The 21,881-nt window shown below is 36.2% G+C and overlaps 1 protein-coding gene across 2 annotated transcripts; it reads right to left on the bottom strand.

The window, feature by feature from the left end:
- Window positions 1-1,127: 1,127 nt before the first annotated feature.
- LOC103947944 (protein ABHD11) lies at window positions 1,128-9,198 on the bottom strand. 2 transcript variants are annotated; one of them, XM_009358925.3, is made up of 13 exons: window positions 8,842-9,195; window positions 8,291-8,407; window positions 8,132-8,158; window positions 7,322-7,418; window positions 5,887-5,930; window positions 4,379-4,477; window positions 4,094-4,151; window positions 3,925-3,977; window positions 3,729-3,830; window positions 3,269-3,334; window positions 2,853-2,974; window positions 2,327-2,498; window positions 1,128-1,357 (listed from the first exon to the last, which is right to left on the bottom strand). In XM_009358925.3, the coding sequence occupies exons 1-13, from the start codon at window positions 8,962-8,964 to the stop codon at window positions 1,301-1,303; spliced, it is 1,137 nt and encodes a 378-aa protein (XP_009357200.1). In that variant the 5' UTR covers window positions 8,965-9,195; the 3' UTR covers window positions 1,128-1,300. The 2 variants fall into 2 exon arrangements, with proteins under 2 accessions (XP_009357200.1, XP_048438836.1); XM_048582879.1 differs by lacking the exon at window positions 1,128-1,357 and adding an exon at window positions 1,908-2,044 and having other exon boundaries at window positions 8,842-9,198.
- Between the last annotated feature and the right edge of the window lie 12,683 nt (window positions 9,199-21,881).

The following is a 21,881-nucleotide window of genomic DNA, read 5'->3' as shown; positions in this document are numbered from 1 at the left end:
ACTGATATGAAAACCTTTGATTAACATTTATGTTAACGAGTTCTTGACATCGATTGATAATGGTAAAACTCTTGCTTTGGCTGGCCATCCCTCTTGTTATACACCCTTCACTAACAAACCATACCAATTTGAATTTTGCATTGATTGAAATTCAAAACACACGACGTGAAAGTTCAAATTTGTTTGCTATATACTTGTACATCTAACCAATCCAAAGAACCTCCAGTTTACAGTTTGGTTACAATTCTAAACAAGTTTATATTTATAGGCCCCAAATACGCGAACAAGTAAGGTCATCTCCAACCGAAGGGTCCAGAGGACCAGATGGCCAGAGGGTCGAAAAACGCCCGAAAACCGTCTCCTACCGAGGGCTAAGCCAAAGGGCACGTGGGCCCCACAGAATCTGAACGGGCCAACCTATTGGCCCAATCCAGCCACCCAGTCAGCCTCGGGCTGAGCCATAAATTTGAGCATTCCTGTCGGATATAACCGACAACAACATAATATATTCCTGCCGGCTATATCCGACAGGAATGCTAGGTCAAAAATTTAAATAAAACGGCTAACTAATGTCAGCTAGCCGTTATTTTTTATTTTTTTTTACAGTTTTATTTTTTTACAATTTTTTTCCCTATAACTTCTATTTTTTTTCTATAACTTCCTATAGCTTCTATTTTACAAAATTTGTTTCATATTTTTTTTAAATTCTATTTTTTGTCATATAACTTACTAAGCCATTATACAACATTAAATTAAATTAAGTAACATGAAACAACATTAAATAAAATTAATCAAGTTGTAGTTTTTAAATTTAAGTTGTAGTTTTTAAACATAAGTTGTAGTTTTCTAAATTTAAGTTGTAGTTTTTAAACTTAAATAATAAATTATGTTTGGTCCTATAGCTCTTTGGGCCTTTATTGGAGACAATTTTTTGTGACAGGGCTAAAACGAGCCCTATGGCCCTTTGGCTCTCGGTTGGAGATGGAGGCAAATATGACCATGTACTGTTCATTAAAATATTAATATCTTGGAGGGCCAGAGGGTTAAAACGAGCTCTCTAGCCAGCCTTCGGTTGGAGATAGCCAACGGAGGCCTCGTAAAGAAATGTAAAGAACTAAGAACGATGATACAGAAAACTCACTATGATATAAAAAAAGATGTATACAATCGTCTAATGAAGAAATTGACCAGTTCTTTCAATGGAAAAAATAATGGTACCGTCGGGTGATTTGTCAGTAGAATGCTGATATGTCTGAACTAAACTGATCATGAGCACGCTAAAGCTCACCCAGGTTTTGACTCAATAGAAAGAAGAGGAAAGGATCCTAAAGAGCCCATCCGGATTATCTGCGTGGACCTGAAAGTAAAGACGAAAATGAACAGTTACATATTTAGCAAATATGGTGAAATTGATAATATCCCCTTCATGCTAGTGCAAGAACAAATTGACCAAACAATTTCATATTTTAAGCAGGAACTTATAAATCCTACACCGCATTAACGGTAAGAAATAATCATTTGTGCATAACCATATGACAACAACCGCCATACACAACTTCCCAAAGACTACTAATTCCTTTGGCCAAGCATGAATAGAAGACTTGAATATTGACCTAACCTAAAAGGTTTAGAACATTAGGAATCACCTGGATCATGTAAAGGTCCAAATGCAATACAATTCCGAACCTGAGCACTCTTAAAAATAATGATTATTTAACTAAAATCATTCGTGCAGTCTCTCAACTATTTAGTTAAAAGTGAAAATTTTTGAATTTAACAATGATTAAGAGACTGACTATTTTGATTTACATTTTGCATAAAAAAGTTTTTTTTTTTTTTTTTTTTTGAGGCGTTTAGTTATAGCTCCCTTTTTTTTTTTTTTTTTTTTTTTGTTGAGGCGTTTAGTTATAGCTCCCTTACGCATGTTTTCCTTTTGATGAGCATTCAGCAATGGACTTTTGTAATTACAGATCCCTGCCAAGTGTATGTTGTAGCTTAGTAGGCGTTAGACCGATGTAAGCTGCTCCTATGTGACTCAGTAGCACTACAGCAAAGGAAGGATTACTAGTGAATAACAATGACACCAATGTAGCACTAAATCCTAAAACACCTACGGTAATAAGCCGCTCCCCACACCCCCCCACCAAAAAAAAAAAAAAGAAAAATACAGATATATATATTAAAAACCAACTAAGATGCAGTAAAACTGACAAGGACCCAATACTAAAGTATCATGTCAATGATTTTTTTTTATATATGTGTGCACTGTGTACAAACACAAGTGTTCCACTTTGTGTGATTAACTCCAAACTGTAAAGCAACATACCCAGTGGCCTGCATCCTCGAGGACATGCATTTCCACTCCACCTGCCTCCTCCACAGCAAGCTCCTCAGCCGCATGAATTCTCTGGAGATCTCCTAGAGCCCATCTGTGCAAGCTCCTTTCTGCTTTCAAAAAGTTCACATGGACACCTCGAGGCACATCTTCAACAATTTTCCTACAATGATCCAATTTAATAAGAGCCAGTTGCAAATTTGACATTTGAGATATTGGGAGAAAGTTTAAGCACGCACAACTTCAGAATGAAAATGTCCTTTTTGTTTCAATATGTGAAGAGATTTAACTTTTATACACACATATAGTATGATTGAAAGGTATTTAGTTTGATGTACATCCAGAATGAAAAAGTGAACACTCCAAAAGAAAACACAATTCATTAAAGAATACCACCAGCTCGGACAAGTGGGTTGTATTTCTTTTTTTAAAAGGATATTTAACCGCTAGAGCCTAGGTATTGACTCTTGTGCCATGTACGACAATAATCCAACACAATAAGGATACGAATAATTACCATAAATTTGTTTCTTCATAAGATTTATACATTTCAGCAATTCCCTTTAGATCGAACACCCATGACAATGTTGATGGCGATGAACCAGGAGACTTGGTTGGTCGAAGATTAGTAACCACCCACTGCACATGTAACAGCATATAATAACATAAAATAACATCCTGAAGGCATGAATGAATAACATAACAATGCTGACTTGAAAATTAGATTGGTTCCATAAATAAAGAACCAACAAGTAGCGACCAAACATGCAAAAACTTATGACAGTTATTCACTGAGGATAAAATAGCGAATTAGGCTAAGTATTAATATCAGCACGACAAATAAAAAAAAAATCCAAACTGATCCATAAACAAAGGTTTCAGAGCCCAAACTACACATTAATCCATTCAAGCATGTCTCACAGTTTGAAGTACCTGTGCAACATCTTTGGAGAATCCTTTTTGAAGTAGAGCATCCACAACATCCCGCTTTGAGGAAACCTGCCTTCAAGAAAAATTGGTAGAATGACAATCTTACACAGAAACAAATGAAATGAAGACAAACATTTTTCAGCATACAAAGTTTCGCCTAATACACATTAACAATATTCTTTATGATTAACAATATTCTTTATGACAAAACAATGAGAGGTGCACACGTATCTCTGCTCAGTAGGACCCAAAACGCAAGCAATAAACTGATTTACAATGATCTGATATCAAGTTGTATTATATGAATGTAACTTAGAGTTGTAAAAAGAAAAGAAAGAGAGAGAGAGAGAGAGAGGAGATAAGTAAAAGGGGCGAGAAAATCAAATAATAAAAGGACTACAATACTTAAAGGAGCCCAGCTTCCTTAAAAAGAAAAGGAAACAACTATTGAACATGTATTCACCTCTTTGGGCAATGTACTTAGGACGGATATCAATTCTTCTGGATGGTCCTCCCCATCCCCACCAGGACGAACTATTCCAGGCGTAGCATCTAGAACCCAAACCTATACAAACAACTAGTAAGACAAAAAGAAAGATAATGCCCAAGAGACACCCAAACTTTCTACGATATATATTCAAAATATTCCAATTACTTACTCTGACTGGTCGTGCAAAAGGCTTTGCAGCTTGATCCACCATGCTCAAGGCAACTACATGAAAAATCAGAAACATAGTAAGCATCAATCCATTTTAAGAAGGTGCAGATTTACTGTGTACTAGCACTCTCCAATAAAGGTATGCAACATGCCAAATAAACCTAAGATACCTTTCCCTCCAAAACTGTGGCCAACTATAACCCGAGGTGTTAATCTAAGCTGTTGAACCTATACAGGAAAAGAAATAACATTATATTAGACGTAATTGTATCTGAAGCATGGGAAGGTACCAGACAAAGATATACAAATATATGGGGCTGTTCAAATGCTGTGCATACAACACTGTTCATGCAGACAGTGATGAAGTTCAGAACAATAACTGAAACTTTTCTTGATAACAATTGGACATACTTGTGCTTCAAAAAAGTTACAATAAGTACTCAAGAAACATGTACCAGTTTTAGGACATCAAGAGCCGTGGAAGAAACACTATGGGGTCCCCTTTTCTTAATTGACGCTGAATCACCATGACACCGCAAGTCCACTAAAAGAAACTTTGCCAATAAACAAAAAAAATAACATAAGGTTGTCACCACGACCATATACAAAAATTCCTTGTGCAATCTATCCAAAAAGTAAACACACACACACGCACACAAAAACAAACATAGAAAAACATACTTTACAAGCATAAGTAGTGAACATGACAACAGGAGAAGAAGTACAAATTCTTAATTAGATCAGTCACAAAACTATAGAAAAATATTAAAAGACCCTCAAGTGAGAGCTCAATTCCTAAATACCGCCCAAATTCCAACACCTCCCACCGCGGCCCCCCCCCCCCCCCCCCCCCCCCCCCCACAAAACCCAATTTTCTTCTATCCCCTTGAGACAATTAAAGTATTGTTTTTTAAAACATTTGCAAATTATCTAAGGTTACAAGGGGTTACTAGGAGTAACAAACCCTTTAAGGGAAGGGATTCCCCTTTTTTTTAAATGGGGATTAGTTGTGGGGCTCACTCCACATCGAACTTCAACAATCCAAACCGTCTGTAAGTCTCGATTCGTAGGTCATCCTTGCAAAAATTCAATTCAGTCTGAAACCATTTGCCTATTTAATTGTCACGATGAAATTTCAAAGTTTCTTAGACTATAGTGTTCAACAATTTCTTTGAACTCAATTAGATGCCTCAAATATTTCTGATTTGATTAATATTTTTCAAGGATGATCTATGAGGTGCAACTTGAAAAATTGAAGGTTCGGATTGTTGAAGTTTGATGTGGTGTGGGCCCCACAACTAATCCCCATTTTTTGAAAAAAAAATTGGGGATCCCTTCCCTTAAAGGCTCCATTGGGAGTTATAAGTGTAGGGTTTAGTATGGTCTAGGACTAATTGATTGAAGGGGTAGAATCACCATTATAGAGCTTAGGATTTTGGGTTGGCTCTCAGGTTTTGGGTGGGCAATGGGTTGGCTCTCAGGTTTTGGGTGGACTATTGCCCACCCAGGGCTGAGAAGCTTGTTACAAGGAGAAATGCTAGCAATCTTCTCACTTACCTTCTCATTTCAACCTTCTCACTTTCCTTCATGCCACATGCACTCCACCAGCACTCAAAACTAAAACTTTAATTATATCAAAATCCCACTATTCCTTTGTTAGTGTAATTAAAATTTTAGTTTGTCAACCAAAAAGTAATAAAAAATTTAGTTTTGCGTGCCAGTGGAATACACATAGTATGTGTAGAAGTGAGAAGGTTGAAATGAGAAGGTACGTGGGAAGGTTGTGTGTGCCTCGCTATAGGTTTATTTGTGTGGTTTTGTGTCAGATCTGTACTGATAGTGCTTGCGTTTGTGGTAATTAGGATCACTCAGATAATGATAGAAAATTAAATGTTATGAGCTTTACCACATAAATACATGAACCATTCATGATAAGTGAAAGTACAAAAGCAGAGGGTGCTACCTGCCATGTCGGAAATTCTTGTGCCAATCTCCTGGTGAAGGTTCCTGCAAGATCAGACATTATGAATTAACCCACCGACTATTTATGTGCAACAAACACATAAAAAATCCCACTATTATCACTTCATTGTAATGATACAAAGATATGGAATTGAAAAGATATACACAAAGAAAATAATATCCAGGAATGCAACAATAGCACAAATATGAGTGGCATACTTTCCTCATATATGACACAACCCGTATATTAAAAAAGAATACTAAAACACCCACATTTGGAATGCACTGAACACCTAATCGGTGACCAATAAAATAGCTACACAAAGACTCAAGTAACTTCTACCGGAATTTTTTCCCCAAAAAAAAAAAAAAAAGAGATCTGAGGAAAATAATTATATGTAAACTAGAAGAGATAAATGATGGTTCATTTTATCAAGATTTGTAACATGATTAGCACAATCAACAGGAAGTAAAAACAGAAGACAGTACCCTTTAGTCCAAAAAACCCTGTCAAATTAGATTTCCAGTCAGTAAGACAGTGCAGTTGAACTTGAATGAACACAAAAACTCGCGAACAGATAAAGACTCGGACAAAATGAGTGGCACGAAACTCAGCATTCTACTCACTTAAAATCTCTCATTTAAATGATTTGTTAAAAGGAGGCAGAGGAACTCAGGAAAGCAGCTCAACGTTGTTAAAACTCTCACCCTCGTAACCAGAAGAGGAATTGTGGAGACTTTTCTCAATAGTCCTAGTTGAAAACGAATTTTCTTTTCTTAGTATAACTTGGTGCATATAACCATAAAATGTAATGAGTTCAAGCTAATCTTGAATTGAACACTTGGATTTACTGGCCAAAATGGTAGATATGCCTTTGTACAGTGGGACTGACAGTATAGTCATACAGTACACTTGTGTCTTTCACTCTTTAGTTTTCATGTGTATCGGCTTTCATTCTGAAAATTCCAATAATATAACATCATTTAACACCAAAACTACTGAAAGAAGTCAACCCATATTGAAAGTATTTTAGAACAGTTCAGTCAAGCTAATAAAACCAAGACAACCACTAAATAAGTGTTCTCAACTTTAGCTTATAGTTCGTTTGTACAAATTTACGAAAGAAGACCTGCATGTAGTTTGAAACTTGGTCTTCTTCAAGCAATAAGAAACAGAAGATCTGACCAAGAGGGTTCATTTCAAAATCTCATTTGAGTACTTTCAATATTGATATATTTTCCATATTCTTCTATTACAAGGAAAGAAAATAAAATTCACTGTATGCACAACACAAAAGCATCTTATAATATAGTAGTTTCTTAAATTTGTAACTGTAACTAAAGGAATAGAGAATGCACGATTCACTATTTCAACGCATTGACCAGTAGTCAAGATGAAGTGAAATGACATTAGAAAGAGACAAGAACAAACGTACCCCAGTTCTTCCTGCTACCTAGAATTCCATGCAGAAAAACAGCTGTTGGAGGCTTAGGTAACGACCTGTCCACAACCACAGCCGGACTCCATTTTACCTGCACACTGTAACTATTCAGATATGTGATTATGCAAACTCAAACAATACTAAGAAAAATGAACTATGTGGCAACTCATCATGATTTCTCATCTTCACTGACTAGCCCTAGTGCATTTGAGATAGCTTCTCAATTTAATTGTTTGTTAAATTTCAATATAGGTAGTGGGCTGCTATATTTTATTGGGTAGCAGCTCTTATTGATTGCTGTGTAAGTTTAAATAATTAGAAACTTATGGAAACAGAGGGGAATGCATCAGTGGCAGCGGGAGAAAAACGAGGATCGGAAGAAAAAAAGACGGTAAGAAAGAGACTCTGTTATACCATAAAAGATATGGCACAGCAGTAAAGACTAAAGAGAATACAGAAGGTATGTGGATGAAGTCCTCAATAGCATATAGGATTACAAAGCCTTGATTTACACGTATACTTTCTATACAAGCAATACTGTAAAAGGTAAGCTAATCTAAGGGATTTGATTTATACAGGAATATATCAGGAATCACAAATCAGCAATCATAATTACCGTCTATCCAGAATAGATTATTATGATGTTTGATTCAAAATTCTACATGGCGGAGGGGCAGAAAAAAAGTATGCAATTTTTATATGAGCAAGAAGTGTTAGAATCTGAAACAAAAATTGCAACAAGTTCTCAATCATAAACTCACTACATATCACCTTATCAGGAGATTAAAGAATACAAAGACTTACAAGTGCTCCCTGAACAAGATCAAACGCCTGTCGAATAAATAAAAAGAACTGTTATTTACGTCAAAGTAACCTAACACTTAAGAGTAATCATCTGCATTCCGAAGAAGACCAACATTTACAATTTCTTTAAGTCACTGTGGAAATAGTAGTTTTAGATACCAGGATGTCAGAAGGCTTGGAAAAATCTCCACTCCGTGCAATCTTCGCATCAACTAATGCCATACGAACACCGGAATTCTTATCTGACTTGCCCAAGTGACCAACCGCTAATTGATTCTATATCAACAAAAGGGAAAATGATGAAGGTATACAAAAAGGTGATCATCAAACCGAATTTTGGTCTCAGAAACAGGAAAGTATTAAACTACTACAAGTTAGAAACCTAAACCACAGAAAGCTCACATCTTAGAAAAAAAAAATATTATAATTATAGTTTTCTTGAATGTAATCCAAATTTCGTGATTAAACCCATATACAATATAAGAAACTTGAACAAATAAATCTTAAAAAAAAAAAAGTGCAACACTTCGAAATTCACAAGCAACCATCCATCCAATCATTGTTCAAATTGATGGTCTGAAAAGTAGCATTGTTCAAATGGGTACTCTAACAACCACATTTCTCTGCATTTATTTACATAATTCAGATGAAATGAACAATTGTAAAAAGCAATTGAAATAGAATTTGACTGGTATGAACGGGGAAAGTACCTTAGAGGCCCAAGAGATCCGAGTTTTCAATCCAGAAGTTGATGGGAACTGTAACCTCCTCTCTCCGAAAATGCCTAAGTTCCCGCCGTGACTGCAACCCGCAAGATTTGAAATCGCCGCCATTGTTGCCACGACGGCGTCTTGCAAGGAGAGATTCAGGAATTTCGCGGAGAGGGAGAGAGAGGGGGAGCGATAAAGTCAGAGAGAGAAGAAGACGGAAGTGGAGGTGGAGGCGGAGACACCGAGGGAAACAGTCGGTGTTCGCGCGTACCCTGCTTTTTTTTCTTTCTTTGTTTTCTTTCTTTTTTACTTTTTTTTTTTTGACGATTTATGTGACAAGTGGAGACATCGGCGTTTGGTGCCTCCCCGAAATTTTGGAAGTTTGCAATTACCTGTAGGAAAATGCAATGTTATGATTCATTGGGAATTTACAGAGGGAATAATACTTTGTTACTTAAAAATAAGTAGGAATTTCTACTTAAAATTTTTCAAGATTGTTCGTTGTTAATTTATAGAATTTTGTGTTTATAATCAGAATCGTTTATATTATAAATCATCCTAAGGTTATTTCGTTTAGGGGTAGGCACGGGCCGGGCCGGGCTTAAATTTGGAGGGACCGGACCGAACCCTCTTAGAAAGGAAGCGGGTCAGGCCGGGCTGAATATTACAAATCTAATCACTGGAACTGACCTAACCTGGCATGTTTCAAACGGACCGGTTCGGGACGGGTCCATGGGTCCTCTATTTTTATTTTTTTTCTGGTTTGGATCGCCCTCCCGGACTCGCCCTATCGCTCATCCTCCAGATCTTTGACATCGCCAGAGCTTACCGGATTCTGCAAAGATCAAGAAATTGTCCAGAGTTAGAATAAGCTCTATTCTTTCACCAAATTTTGACAAATGACTCACCAAAATTCGATGAGTTGGCCTAGGGTTCTCATTACTACTGTCGCAGCTTCGGATCTTCCATGCAAGCACACAACATGATCTTCAAGCCACCCAAAAACTGATTTTGGTGGTTTCGATTTGAATCTGGCCGGGAAAATGATGGTTGTGGGTGATGTTTCTCGGTGGAAATAAGAGAGTTTTGCAAAGGTTGAGAGAGAAGGAAATTCAGAAAATGAGGGAGAGAAATCAGGCCGAAAGGTTGATGATGGTGGCGGACGGAGGAGAGATCGACGTTTGATGATGATGGTGGCGAACGAAGGAGAGATGATGTTTGGGTTGAAGTTGGCTTGGGTGAGATGATGTTTGGCGAACAAAGTAGAGATGATGTTCACGACCGGTTTCTGGAACCTTCCAAACCCAATGAGATTTGGATTGAATTTGGCCTAGGGTTCTCGAACATGCTAGAAATGGGCTAGGCCGGGGGCCCGTCCACTCCTATTTTAAGAACCGTCCCGCCTCGTTAAATTCGTACACCCGCCCTGCCCCGTCCCGTTTTGTGTTCTGAAATTTTGGACTCGCCTCTTACCGGCCACGACCCATGGGTCCTGGACCTGTTTGCCCACCCCTAGTTTAGTCATCAAATTGTTTAAAAAAATAAATGGTATTGGTAAAAACATTACGAACCGTGTATGCATTTGCTACAATAGATTGACTAAACGACCTTAGTTTTAATTTATTTTTTGCAGAGATGATCTTTACAGTGTGATTCATAATATGAACGCTTCTGATCATATGCATAAAGCTCTAACACTAAGAGTTTTAAGTAGGAGTTCCTACTCATCTTTAGGTAGCCCAATATTGTTCTTCTGGAAGACATGGAAGTCTTAAGTGCTCTTGAAATGGAGAAAATCTTGTCTTCCCATGTCATCCGTACGTCCACTTAAGCAATTAAAATGAATTTCTATAACGGAGTTGCACTGCATGGCCATGTCATCCATACGTCCACTCAAGCAGTTAAAATGAATTTCTATAACGGAGCTTAAGTCGAGGTACATTTTCACAAATGAACGTGCATATAACTTGATTCTCTGAATAGACACACACACACAAAAAAAAAAAAAAATAAATAAAATAAAAAATGTCTTAAAACAGAGTTCTGCTTAGGTTTAAGCTCTTCACCAAGTGTTTAATTATTTCATGGTGGATGAACGTTTGTTGTTACTCCCAAATGAGATGCATTTGGTAGTTAACTTACATGTATGAGTAGGGGATTCAATTCATACCACGTCTTTGCAGTGAAAATGTTTACTCTCATCCAACGCTGTGATTGCTTTTTGGCGCTGTCTTTTGTAAATAGGATTGATAGTCTTGCCTTGTTTTTTGCTCGTTTTACTAGAATGTAGACTTTTAAGTTAAACGTCAACAAAAGCACAAGATATGTAGCTCAATTAATTAAGAGCACTCATATTTTGTATTCAATGCCATAGTTTGATACTCCATCCAGTTCACATTTGCTATATACGTATGTGTGCCTATACATCACATTTGCTTGCTCATACAAGTAACAAGTTCAAAGAAAAAAAGTGTATATATATATATATCCTCCCCTTGAGGTAAAAGATGAGAGTAAAGCAAGTAACATTAAATCTGGTGAGGGAACTATCGTAGGGACCTGGCTTCTCTACCCTCTCACTTCTCATACACTCTCATCCCCTCCTATTTTGTACGGTTACAGTTAAGCCACGTTAATATTTTATATTGATTTTTTTTATAAAGATAATAAGACAAAAAACAATAGTAATATAAAATATTGACGTGACTTAACCGTGATCGCATAAATAGGAGGGGATGAGAGTGTATGGGAAGTGGAAGGGCTGAGAAGCCAGGTCCCTATCGTAGAAGCCATGGCACACCTCTGATGGCAATCTGTAAAACATGTAGGAATTAAGTGAAAACTGAACTAGTTTTCATATCCGTTAGGTAGAAAAGGAGATAAAACAGACAGAAATTTGAGAAATCGGACAACTTTGAACTTATATATATATTCATATTCTACACATTCACTCTATGCCTCCGTGATTCCATCCTACGCATTGATGAACTTAGATTACTAGAAGGTGGTTTTGGGGGCCACTTGGTACTACGATCTAGTGGTATTCCTCTTCACTTGTAAGGGAGAGGTCTTAGATTCGATTCTCACCAAAGGCGAATTTGAACCACATTATTGCTAATTGTCAGCCCATTGTGAGGTTTAGCCCACTTCCCACCTTTTTAGTATAAATAATATCGTTTGTTTTTTTTTTCAAATGAAAATAAATAAATGTTGGTTTTGGGGAGATCAAATAGAGAGTTTAGGATGAGATTACATGTAGAGGATCAGCAACACTGAGGGTTAGGGTTTGTGGGTCAATTTAGTTTGGGTGGTGCTATCCACACACATATTTGTACTTCTCACTCACATCTCTCAATTTTTAGTCGTTGGATCGAGAGAATCGAAGATCATTGGCCAAAAATTTATAAGGGTATAGGATGTGAAAGAAGGTGTGTGAATAGCACTATCCTTTAATTTTTTATTTTTTCGATTGAGTACTCCATCTTTGATTGACCGCTTACCGTTTATCTTTCCGCTCTCAACCTTGCGTTCTCAAGCAACCAAGTTTTAATCTTTTTCGCTTCCAATTTAATGCTTTTTCAATTAATATTCTGTGCTGAAGTTTGGTTGAATTTTGTTTGGGCGTTTGGTCTCAAGATTTCTAGAGTAACATCTTTGACATAGAACATATAATCACGTGTTTTAACTTTTTCATACAACACATTTTTTTTTTTGAAACATTACTACTGTAGCATTCTCCAACTCATAGCATATAAGTCATATAAGTGAAATCACACCTCCTATGAATTGCGATAACTTTTGAAATTATAGAGTAATATTATATTTACTATACCACATTTGTATCACTTTTCTAATAAAAGTAGGACCAATCAACATATGTAGATCTTATCTCAATTAGAGAATTGGTATAAATGTGGTATGAAAAATCTGATCAGAATACCATTTTTAATAACATAATATAATAGGAAAAAAAAACTTACTCTAACAAAAAAAAAGTAAGAAATTTTTTTACATATGAGAATGCACTTGAATCGAGACCACACAATGATGAATCTATTTCATGTAAATTCTTATCCAAATCATGACCCATCCCAAAATCAAATTTTTGACTTTAATAAATAAGCAATAAAAAATTTTAAATTTAAATAAAAGAGATGCGAATAAAAAGGTAGTGCTAAAAAATTATGATTAAATTGTATTCTATAAACGTTATGACATGGTTGCTTATAAACCTTAGGTGTTGAATAACGTGTTTACTTTATATGGATAGCACATTACGTGATTTACAAATTTAATCCACTTAACGTTACTTTGAATAAATAGTTGAGCATGGTCCAAAATTGATTGATCATTCATCGCACCGCAAATTTAATTTGATGCAAGAGCCTAGGGGCACTACCACATGACTTAGGGGCGGGCACTGTTCAGTTCGGTGTGGTTTTGAGTGAAACCGAAATCAAAATTGAAACTTTTTTGCGGTTCGCTTCAGTGCATTTTTGAAGCCAAAATCGAAATGAAACCAAACTGTTTGGTTTGGTTTCGTATGTTTCAGTTCAGTTTTTAAGAAAAAATATACAATTTAAAATACGAAACACTCATTATCTCAAGCTTTACATGTATGCAATCAACAAAGAACTTTTTGAAAGAAAAAAAAACTTATCTAGAAGAAAAGTAGTTTCTAGTAAGATCATAAATCAGAACTTGAAATGAAAGACATCATACATTAGAACATATTATTAAGCATTTCCCAATATAGACATCTGAGAGAGTGCTCCTAAAGGGTGCAAATTAAACTAGTAGCTAATCGAACCGCTACAAAATGTCATAACCCGTATATAAAATGAAACTAATCCCTCATTAAAAACCAGTAAAAAGTCCTCATAGAGCAACCTTATTAGCTAGCTAGGTACCAATTGCCATGCAAAAATTTAAGTCTTGGGAAGAAGAAATGAAAGAATGGTTTGCAACTTTACATGCATACTTTGTGCAATAAATAACATGTATCAATGATCCAATGTCATGGACTTATGGTAGATATATATTATGATTGCCCAGCAAACAGACTTGCATGGTTGCACCTTAAAATCTATGAGGAAGATATGCATTATTTCCCCTGCAATTTCGATTTCTCAACATCCTTTGTGTGGAACATTTACCCGTTGATCACATATCCAATGTAGGACAATGCATTCAAGTGCCCACCCTTACTAATAAGTGATGATATTATGTCAAAGAGAAAGAAAGTGATGAATGATGGTATTCTAGTGTGGTTGAGTTCATACTAAATGTATGGACTCTAACAAACAACCAATTAAAACATGACCTCTAATATGGACATTTAATTAAATGCTTATTAATATTTACAGTGCAGTTCGGTTTCGGTGTGGTTTTCAAAAGCTAAAACCGAAACCAAATCATTTCCTATTTTGCGGTTCGGTTCCAAAACCGAAACCATTTCAAAATGGCAAAACCAAACCGTTCGATGCAGTCTGATTTGGTTCGTGTTTCGGTTTTAAGTGTCCACCCCTAACGTGACTGATGAGAAATGGAAGAATGGGTAGGGCCTTTGGACTGGAACTTGTTAATTAGCCCCACATCGGTGGTTGAGTACATGAAAGAAGGGTTTATAAGGGAAAGCCCAATAGCAAGCATGTCATCATTGGGCAAGGGAGAGGACACAAACACTAAAGACCCAAAGGAATCAATTTGAACTAATGTGTTGAACCCACTGCGAAAGGACAAAGAGAAGGACCCTATACCATCCAATTCTTTCCTTTTTGCTAATCTTTATGATATCCAGAGTTGGCCTTGAGGGTAGTCGGAGTAGGCGCCCATATAGGCTTCCACTTTGGAAGAGCCCCCAATTTTTAGGCGAAGCTAGACAGGTCTAGACGGAGATGCGCCAGAACTATGCAGGCTTGTATGTAAATGCCAGAATCTGGAGACAACCTTATTCCAAACATCATTTTAATTGCACGATTTTAATTAAGATGGTCCAACCATCTTATTTTATAACTGCACGTCTTCTCCCTTTTAAATAGTCCCCACCATCTTATTTTTACTTTTTTGTTTCTCTCTTAAATATCACCTTTATGTTTATTTTATGGGGTTTTATTACCTTATTTTAAGATCACACCACATATATCTTTATTATGTACCTAAAAGGTTAAGACTCTCACCTTTTTGAAAAACGACATTATTTAATGTTCAAATTAATTAGTTTATATAATATATAATAAATTATTCAAATCTGCCTCGTCCGTCTAAGTGCGTATACCAAAATTACTATCCTCTTCACTCTAGTATTTTCCCTAGCTGTAAGATGTTGTCTCTGTAATCCAATCATTCATTCATTTATTGAATGTAATAAGTAACATTGTAACAATAAAAAAATGATTGGAATTTGGCGTACTGGGTAGGGACTTCTCTTTCGATTTGAATTGGTTGAAAAAAATTAGATTATGTAAACTTAATAAGTGCATTTGCATCTAAAAATGTGAGACGGGTAATATTTGAGTAATGTTTGTATATCTTTTTTTTTATATATATTAATTTTTAATGATATTTGACGTAGAAATAGACTTTTCATGTATTTAGTGATTTTTTTTTTTTTTTTGTACATGTCAATGTAAAAAAGGTTGGAAGTCAGATAACTCTAGGGTCCCACTTCGAAGGCTCGCTTAGGTCCCCCAAATTCTCAGGGCTAACCCTGAAGATATTCATTCTGTGTTGTTTCGACCTATTGTTAAATTTTTTCAATAGTTTTGTGTTGCACATTAATAGTCTCTTTTTAAAAGTTAGCTTTATATTTGAATTTTGGAAAACCTTTTTTGGGCAACGGGTTTTGGATTGGTTTTACCAATCGAAGGTTCGAATCCTTTCGTTCCAGTACTTTGTAAGTAAATACCTGTGTAGAATGTGGTGTTCGAAACTTTTGTATACAACAATCTACGTAACGTCTTTAATGTAAATTGTATTAATCTTTCACAATACAATCATTTATGTCTTTGAAACATAATCTTCCACATTCTACATAGGTAATTTATGTGGCTTTGAATCAATATTAATACATACAAAATATTATGAAACATTGTGCTATTTACATGCAAGTGAGGTTAGACAGGTCTAGACGGAGATGCGCCGGAACTATGCAGGCTTATATGTAAACACCAGAATCTGGAGACAACCTTATTCCCAACATCATTTTAATTGCACGATTTTAATTAAGATGATCCAACCATCTTATTTTATAACTGCACGTCTTCTCCCTTTTAAATACTCCCCACCATCTTATTTTTACTTTTTTGCTTCTCTCTTAAATATCATCTTTATTTTTATTTTATGGGGTTTTATTACCTTATTTTAAGATCACACCACATATATCTTTGTTATGTACCTAAAAGGTTAAGACTCTCACCTTTTTGAAAAACAACATTATTTAATGTTCAAATTAATTAGTTTATATAATATATAATAAATTATTCAAATCCACCTCGTCCGTCTAAGTGCGTATACCAAAATTACTATCCTCTTCACTCTAGTATTTTCCCTAGCTGTAAGATGTTGTCTCTGTAATCCAATCATTCATTCATTTATTGAATGTAATAAGTAACATTGTAACAATAAAAAAATGATTGGAATTTGGCATACTGGGTAGGGACTTCTCTTTCGATTTGAATTGGTTGAAAAATTAGATTATGTAAACTTAATAAGTGCATTTGCATCTAAAAACGCGAGACGGGTAATATTTGAGTAATGTTTATATATATTTTATATATATATATATATTAAGTTTTAATGATATTTGATGTAGAAATAGACTTTTCATGTATTTAGTGAATTTTTTTTTTTTTTACACATGTCAATATACAAAAGGTGGGAAGTCAAATAACTCTAGGGCCCCACTTCAAAGCTCACCTAAGGGCCCCAAATTCCCAGGGCTGGCCTGAAGATATCCATTATGTGTTTCGATCTATTGTTAGATTTTTTCAATAGTTTTGTGTTGCACATTAATAGTCGCTTTTTAAAAGTTAGCTCTATATTTGAATTTTTGAAAACCTTTTTTGGGCAACGGGTTTTGGATTGGTTTCGCTATTCGGAGGTTCGAATCCTTTTGTTCCAGTACTTTGTAAGTAAATACCTGGGTAGAATGTGGCGTTCGAAACTTTTGTATACAACAATCTACCTGACGTTTTTAATGTAAATTGTATTAATCTTTCACAATACAATCATTTATGTCTTTGAAACATAATCTTCCACATTCTACACAGGTATTTTGTGGCTTTGGATCAATATTAATACATACAAAATATTATGAAACATTATGCTATTTACATGCAAGTGAGATTAGATCGACACATTCTGCATTCAACATCCAAAAATATCTCAATCTTTGATAATGAAATTCGTCGAGATGACAAAAGAGAGAACTAGAAACTAATAAGACATGAATAAACATGAAACTTGAAAACCATTATGTAATTCTAACTCGTAGACGCAGAGCACACAACATATTTGAAATATCCATCACCAATGTGAATGAAAATAACTCCCCTCGCCGCAAAACACAGCCCCAGCGCAGGTTCAGCCCCTCCCTTCCCGGAAAATCCAGCCCCTCTGCTCCCTGTCTGTTCTACGGTGAACTGGTCTGCTGCACAGCAGAAGGTTGGGTGGAGGGAACGAGGGTGGATTCAACGGAGGAGAGAGGTTGGGGGTGAAGGCTGCAATGGGGAAGATAATGAATACTGTGATTATGAAGCTTGGATTTTGATGATTTCAAAAATTGATCTTTGGCTATTTTGATTAATAATCTTTACAGTTAATGATTTTGAAAAAATAAATGGGCAAGAGAACGACTTGAAGCGGGTCTCCGCTCCGGAGAAGAGAGGGATTCAGGGTGTGGTCGCCCGGAGAAGAGAGGGACTGGTGGTGGGTCTCCGGAGAAGAGCGGAGTGTATTTGGTCACATGTTTAAAAGAAGAGTAATGTGTTTGGTTACAAGAATAGCAGAGTGTTTGGAGAAACTTTAAAGGACAGGTGCTGTAAAATGGTTCCTCCAGATAAGAAGTCAGTGAAATTGGATCCTCTTGTTGAGTACCCAAGTATTATCTTTGGGAAAATATTAAATAGACATGTGTTATAATGTTATTAGGCCACCTGTTATATTGTCCTTTTTTTTATCTTCTGACCTCACCTTTTTTTTGTGTTTTGTTAATCCATTTCTCTCTTTTTTATTATTATTACATTATTTATAAATATTGTATTAATTTTTTAAAAATAATTTAAATATTATTTAATACTTATTTTACAATAAAAGAAATTTATTTAAATTCATCTAGACTTTTGCCTAAATCTTACCTAGGCGCCTAGCTACTAGATTTCAATCCGCTGCCTGACTAGCACCTAACATTTTTTAGAATCTAATCCTAACCAATTTAAGCTTCTTATATGGCTTTGATATTACCACTTACAACTGTTTTGGTGAAGAGATTGTTTTCTGTTATAAATATTGACTAAAAACTTTGCACTGTCCAATGTGAAAGCAACCGCTTCGATTGAACCTTAGGCCATCTCCAACCGAGGCCTGGCCAGAGGGCTCGTTTTAGCCCTCTGGCCCTCCAAGATTCTCCAAGATATTAATATTTTAATGAACAGTACAGGGTCATATTTGCCTCCGTCTCCAACCGAGGGCCAGAGGGCTCGTTTTATCCCTGCCACAAAAACCGTCTCTAACCGAGGGTCAAAGGGCCAAACATAATTTATTATTTAAATTTAAAAATTACAACAACGTAAATTTAAAAACAACAACTTAAATTTAAAAATTACAACTAAAATTTAAAAACAACAAATTAAATTTAAAAAACTACAAATTAAATTCGAAAACAAGGCCCAAAAAAACCCTAAAAAAAGGCCCAAAAAACCCTAAAAAAACAAAAAAAAAATTTGAATCCAACGGTAACTGGTGCCAGCTAGCCGTTGGATTCAAAATTCTTTTAAAAATTCCTGTCAATTATAACCTACAGGAAGACTAAATTTTCTGGCCAGCCCTCTAGCCCTCTCCGATTCCGCGGGGCCCTCTCAGATTCCATAGCCTTCTGGCCTAGCCCTCGGTTGGAGACGGTTTTCGAGCTATTTTCGGCCTTCTGACCCTCTGAACCCTTCAATTGGAGATGGCTTTACACTGTTTTGAATTTCGTCCTTCCCTTGGTAAATCATGGCTTTACCACTGCTTACAAATGTATAGAAATTTAATGGAAAGGGAGTTTATTGTTGTAGTGTGAGTGATTAGATCTCATCTTAAGCCGTGACTATATAACCATTTTATCTATCTTGGGTTTGTTGGTTTTTAGATTTATTATGTCTAGGGTATGTAGTTTCGGTCTTTTTAATTTTTCGATCACGCACGATGTGCGAGGGTACTTTTTTCGCCAATTTCAAGCTTGGGTGTGACAGTTTTTTTTTCTTGCAGAAATTTAAAAAAAAAAAAAAAAAAAAAAAAAAAAAAAAAAAAAAAAAAAAAAAAAAGAGACAACTAGTGGAAGTCACGGTTATCCACTTCTTCCGAAGGCCGGAAAGACTCTAGCCATACGTCTGACTTCCACACCAATAGTGAGTTATTGCAGGCAAAGACTCCGCATGTGTACGTTCAATATGCCCACGTGTCACTGTTATGTCCTTATTTTTGTGTTGGTGGGCTCTACAAGAAATTGAACTTTGCCAGGTACAAGTCCAGCTCCTTTCAAGTTCAAGCCACGGGGTGCATACATGATGAGCACTCAGGGCAATGGCTACAACTTATATTGACAGGTTAATAGTTCTCGTGAAAGGTGGGTTTCAATCTAATAATATAGAGTAATAATTGAATTTTACGGCTTAATTTTGATTGTATTGCATAGAGGAAAAATATATACAAGATACAATTCTTATTCTATAAGGAAACAATAAAGGACATACATATCCTTCCCAATAAAGGATTCCTAATATTTACAATATATATACATGCCCTTTTTAAAATATCACTCACGTCAACATTCCCCCTCAAGTTAGAGAATAAATATCACACATGCCCAACTTGACAAGTGAGTCACCAAAAACTTTACTACACACGGCATGAATGAGAATATCTGCAAGTTGCTCTTCCGAGTTCACAAACGGTATTGACACTATTTGCTTCTCAAGCTTTTCCTTAATAAAATGACGGTCAACCTCCACATGCTTCGTTCTGTCATGTTGTACTAGATTCTCTGCAATCTCCCGTGCAGATTTATTATCACAATACAAGCTTATTGCCTCCTTTGCTTTGAAACCTAGACTGTCAAGTAATTTACGTAACCAAAGAACTTCACATATTCCATGCGCCATACCTCTGAATTCGGCCTCAGCTGAAGACCTTGACACCACATTTTGCTTCTTGCTCCTCCAAGTAACTAGATTTCCACCAACAAACATAAAGTATCCAAAAGTAAAGCGGCTATCAGTCACATCACCTGCCCAATCAGCATCAGTAAATCCCTTAATCCTCATATGACCAGAATTTTTATACAAAATTCCTTTCCCTGGAGTTGACTTCAAATAAGATAAAATCCGCATAACAGCTGCCATATGATCCACACTTGGCGAGTGCATAAATTGACTCACCACACTTACTGCATAGGCTATATCTGGATGGGTATGAGCTAAATAAATTAGTTTTCATATTAATCTCTGATATCTACCTTTATTCACTGGTTCTTGATCCGAGTAAACCCCCAAGTAATGTTTCTCCACAATAGGAGTATCACGGGTTTACCAAGCATATATGTTTCCTTTAATAAATCCAAAACATTTTTTCGTTAAGAAAAGAAAATACCTTTGGACGAACAAGCGACTTCAACACCAAGAAAATACTTTAAGTCACCTAAACTCTTCATCTCAAACTCGGCAGAAAGGTTCTTCTCCAGTTTGATAATTTCATCTGAATCATCACCTGTTATTATCATATCATCTACATAAATAATCAAAGCTGTTACTTTATCGTTTCTCCGCTTCACAGACAAAGTATGATCAGAATGACTCTGATAATACCCATTCTTTCTCATGGCCTGAGTGAACCTCCTAAACTATGTCTGTAGTGATTGCTTAAGCCCATAAAGGGACTTCCGCAATCAGCACGCTCCCATTTTTCCTCCATTGCCATACCCTGGAGGGAAATCCATATACACTTCTTCCTCTAGATTTCCATGAAGAAATGCATTTCTTACATCAAATTGTTTCAGTGGCCAATTCAAATTTGTAGCTAGTGAGATAAAGACTCGTACCGTATTCATCTTAGCCACGGAAGAGAAAGTTTCCTGGTAATCAACTCCGTATGTTTGAGCGTACCCTTTCGCCATCAACCTTGCTTTATACCTGTCAAGTGATCCATCAGCCTTGTATTTAACTATAAACATTCATCGGCACCTAACTGGTTTTTTTCATTTCGGCAGCTCAACCACTTCCCATGTATTATTCTTTTGCAATGCCCTCATCTCTTCATCCATTGCTTCAATTCATTCTTCAACTCTTCAAAGTGTCTTCTACCAGAATTGGTACCAGAATGGAATCCACATTATGTACCCACACTTGACGTTCAGATGAAAGGTTTTTACAGGACACATAATTGGCTATGGAATACTTCACTTTTCCTTCTAGAGAGAACCTGTCAGGAGGTACACCACGATTTTGCCTTGGTGTCAATTTATATGTACTTGTAATATCATTAGTTACATGAGTATCACTAGTGCTTACCTCAGGGATATCCAAAGAAGATGCATTGGACAACGACACTGTTGAACTAGAGAAAGGGGGAAGCTTCGGCCATAGTGGGTTGATCATCAGTGCACTCCCCTTCGGCAGCACTGACACACGAATTGGTAGTCTCTTCCTCATCAAGAAGCTGTAGAATATTTGGAGTAGGTTCGGTGAGAACCTGCTGTCTACTCGCAACAGGCTCAGCATGAGGAGACCGAGTATCATAACCTGCATCACTCGGCACACCATGCACCCCCCTTGAAGACCTTACCT

The sequence above is a fragment of a genome, unplaced genomic scaffold (assembly GCF_019419815.1).
Source record: "Pyrus x bretschneideri cultivar Hongxiangsu unplaced genomic scaffold, Pyrus_bretschneideri_v1 Contig2, whole genome shotgun sequence".
Classification (NCBI taxonomy): domain Eukaryota; kingdom Viridiplantae; phylum Streptophyta; class Magnoliopsida; order Rosales; family Rosaceae; genus Pyrus; species Pyrus x bretschneideri.
The sequence above is the reverse complement of the archived record's forward strand: the minus strand, read 5'-3'. Positions and strand labels throughout refer to the sequence as shown.

What these genes read in the sequence shown, in the direction of transcription:
- LOC103947944 (XM_009358925.3), bottom strand. Translation starts at nt 8,964, where the DNA reads ATGGCGGCGATTTCAAATCTTGCGGGTTGCAGTCACGGCGGGAACTTA. An exon ending in TAAGTACATTGCCCAAAGAG is followed by an intron (nt 3,335 to 3,728) that starts GTGAATACATGT and finishes TCTTGAAGGCAG; the next exon opens with GTTTCCTCAAAGCGGGATGT. An exon ending in TCGAGGATGCAGGCCACTGG is followed by an intron (nt 1,358 to 2,326) that starts GTATGTTGCTTT and finishes CTTTACTTTCAG; the next exon opens with GTCCACGCAGATAATCCGGA.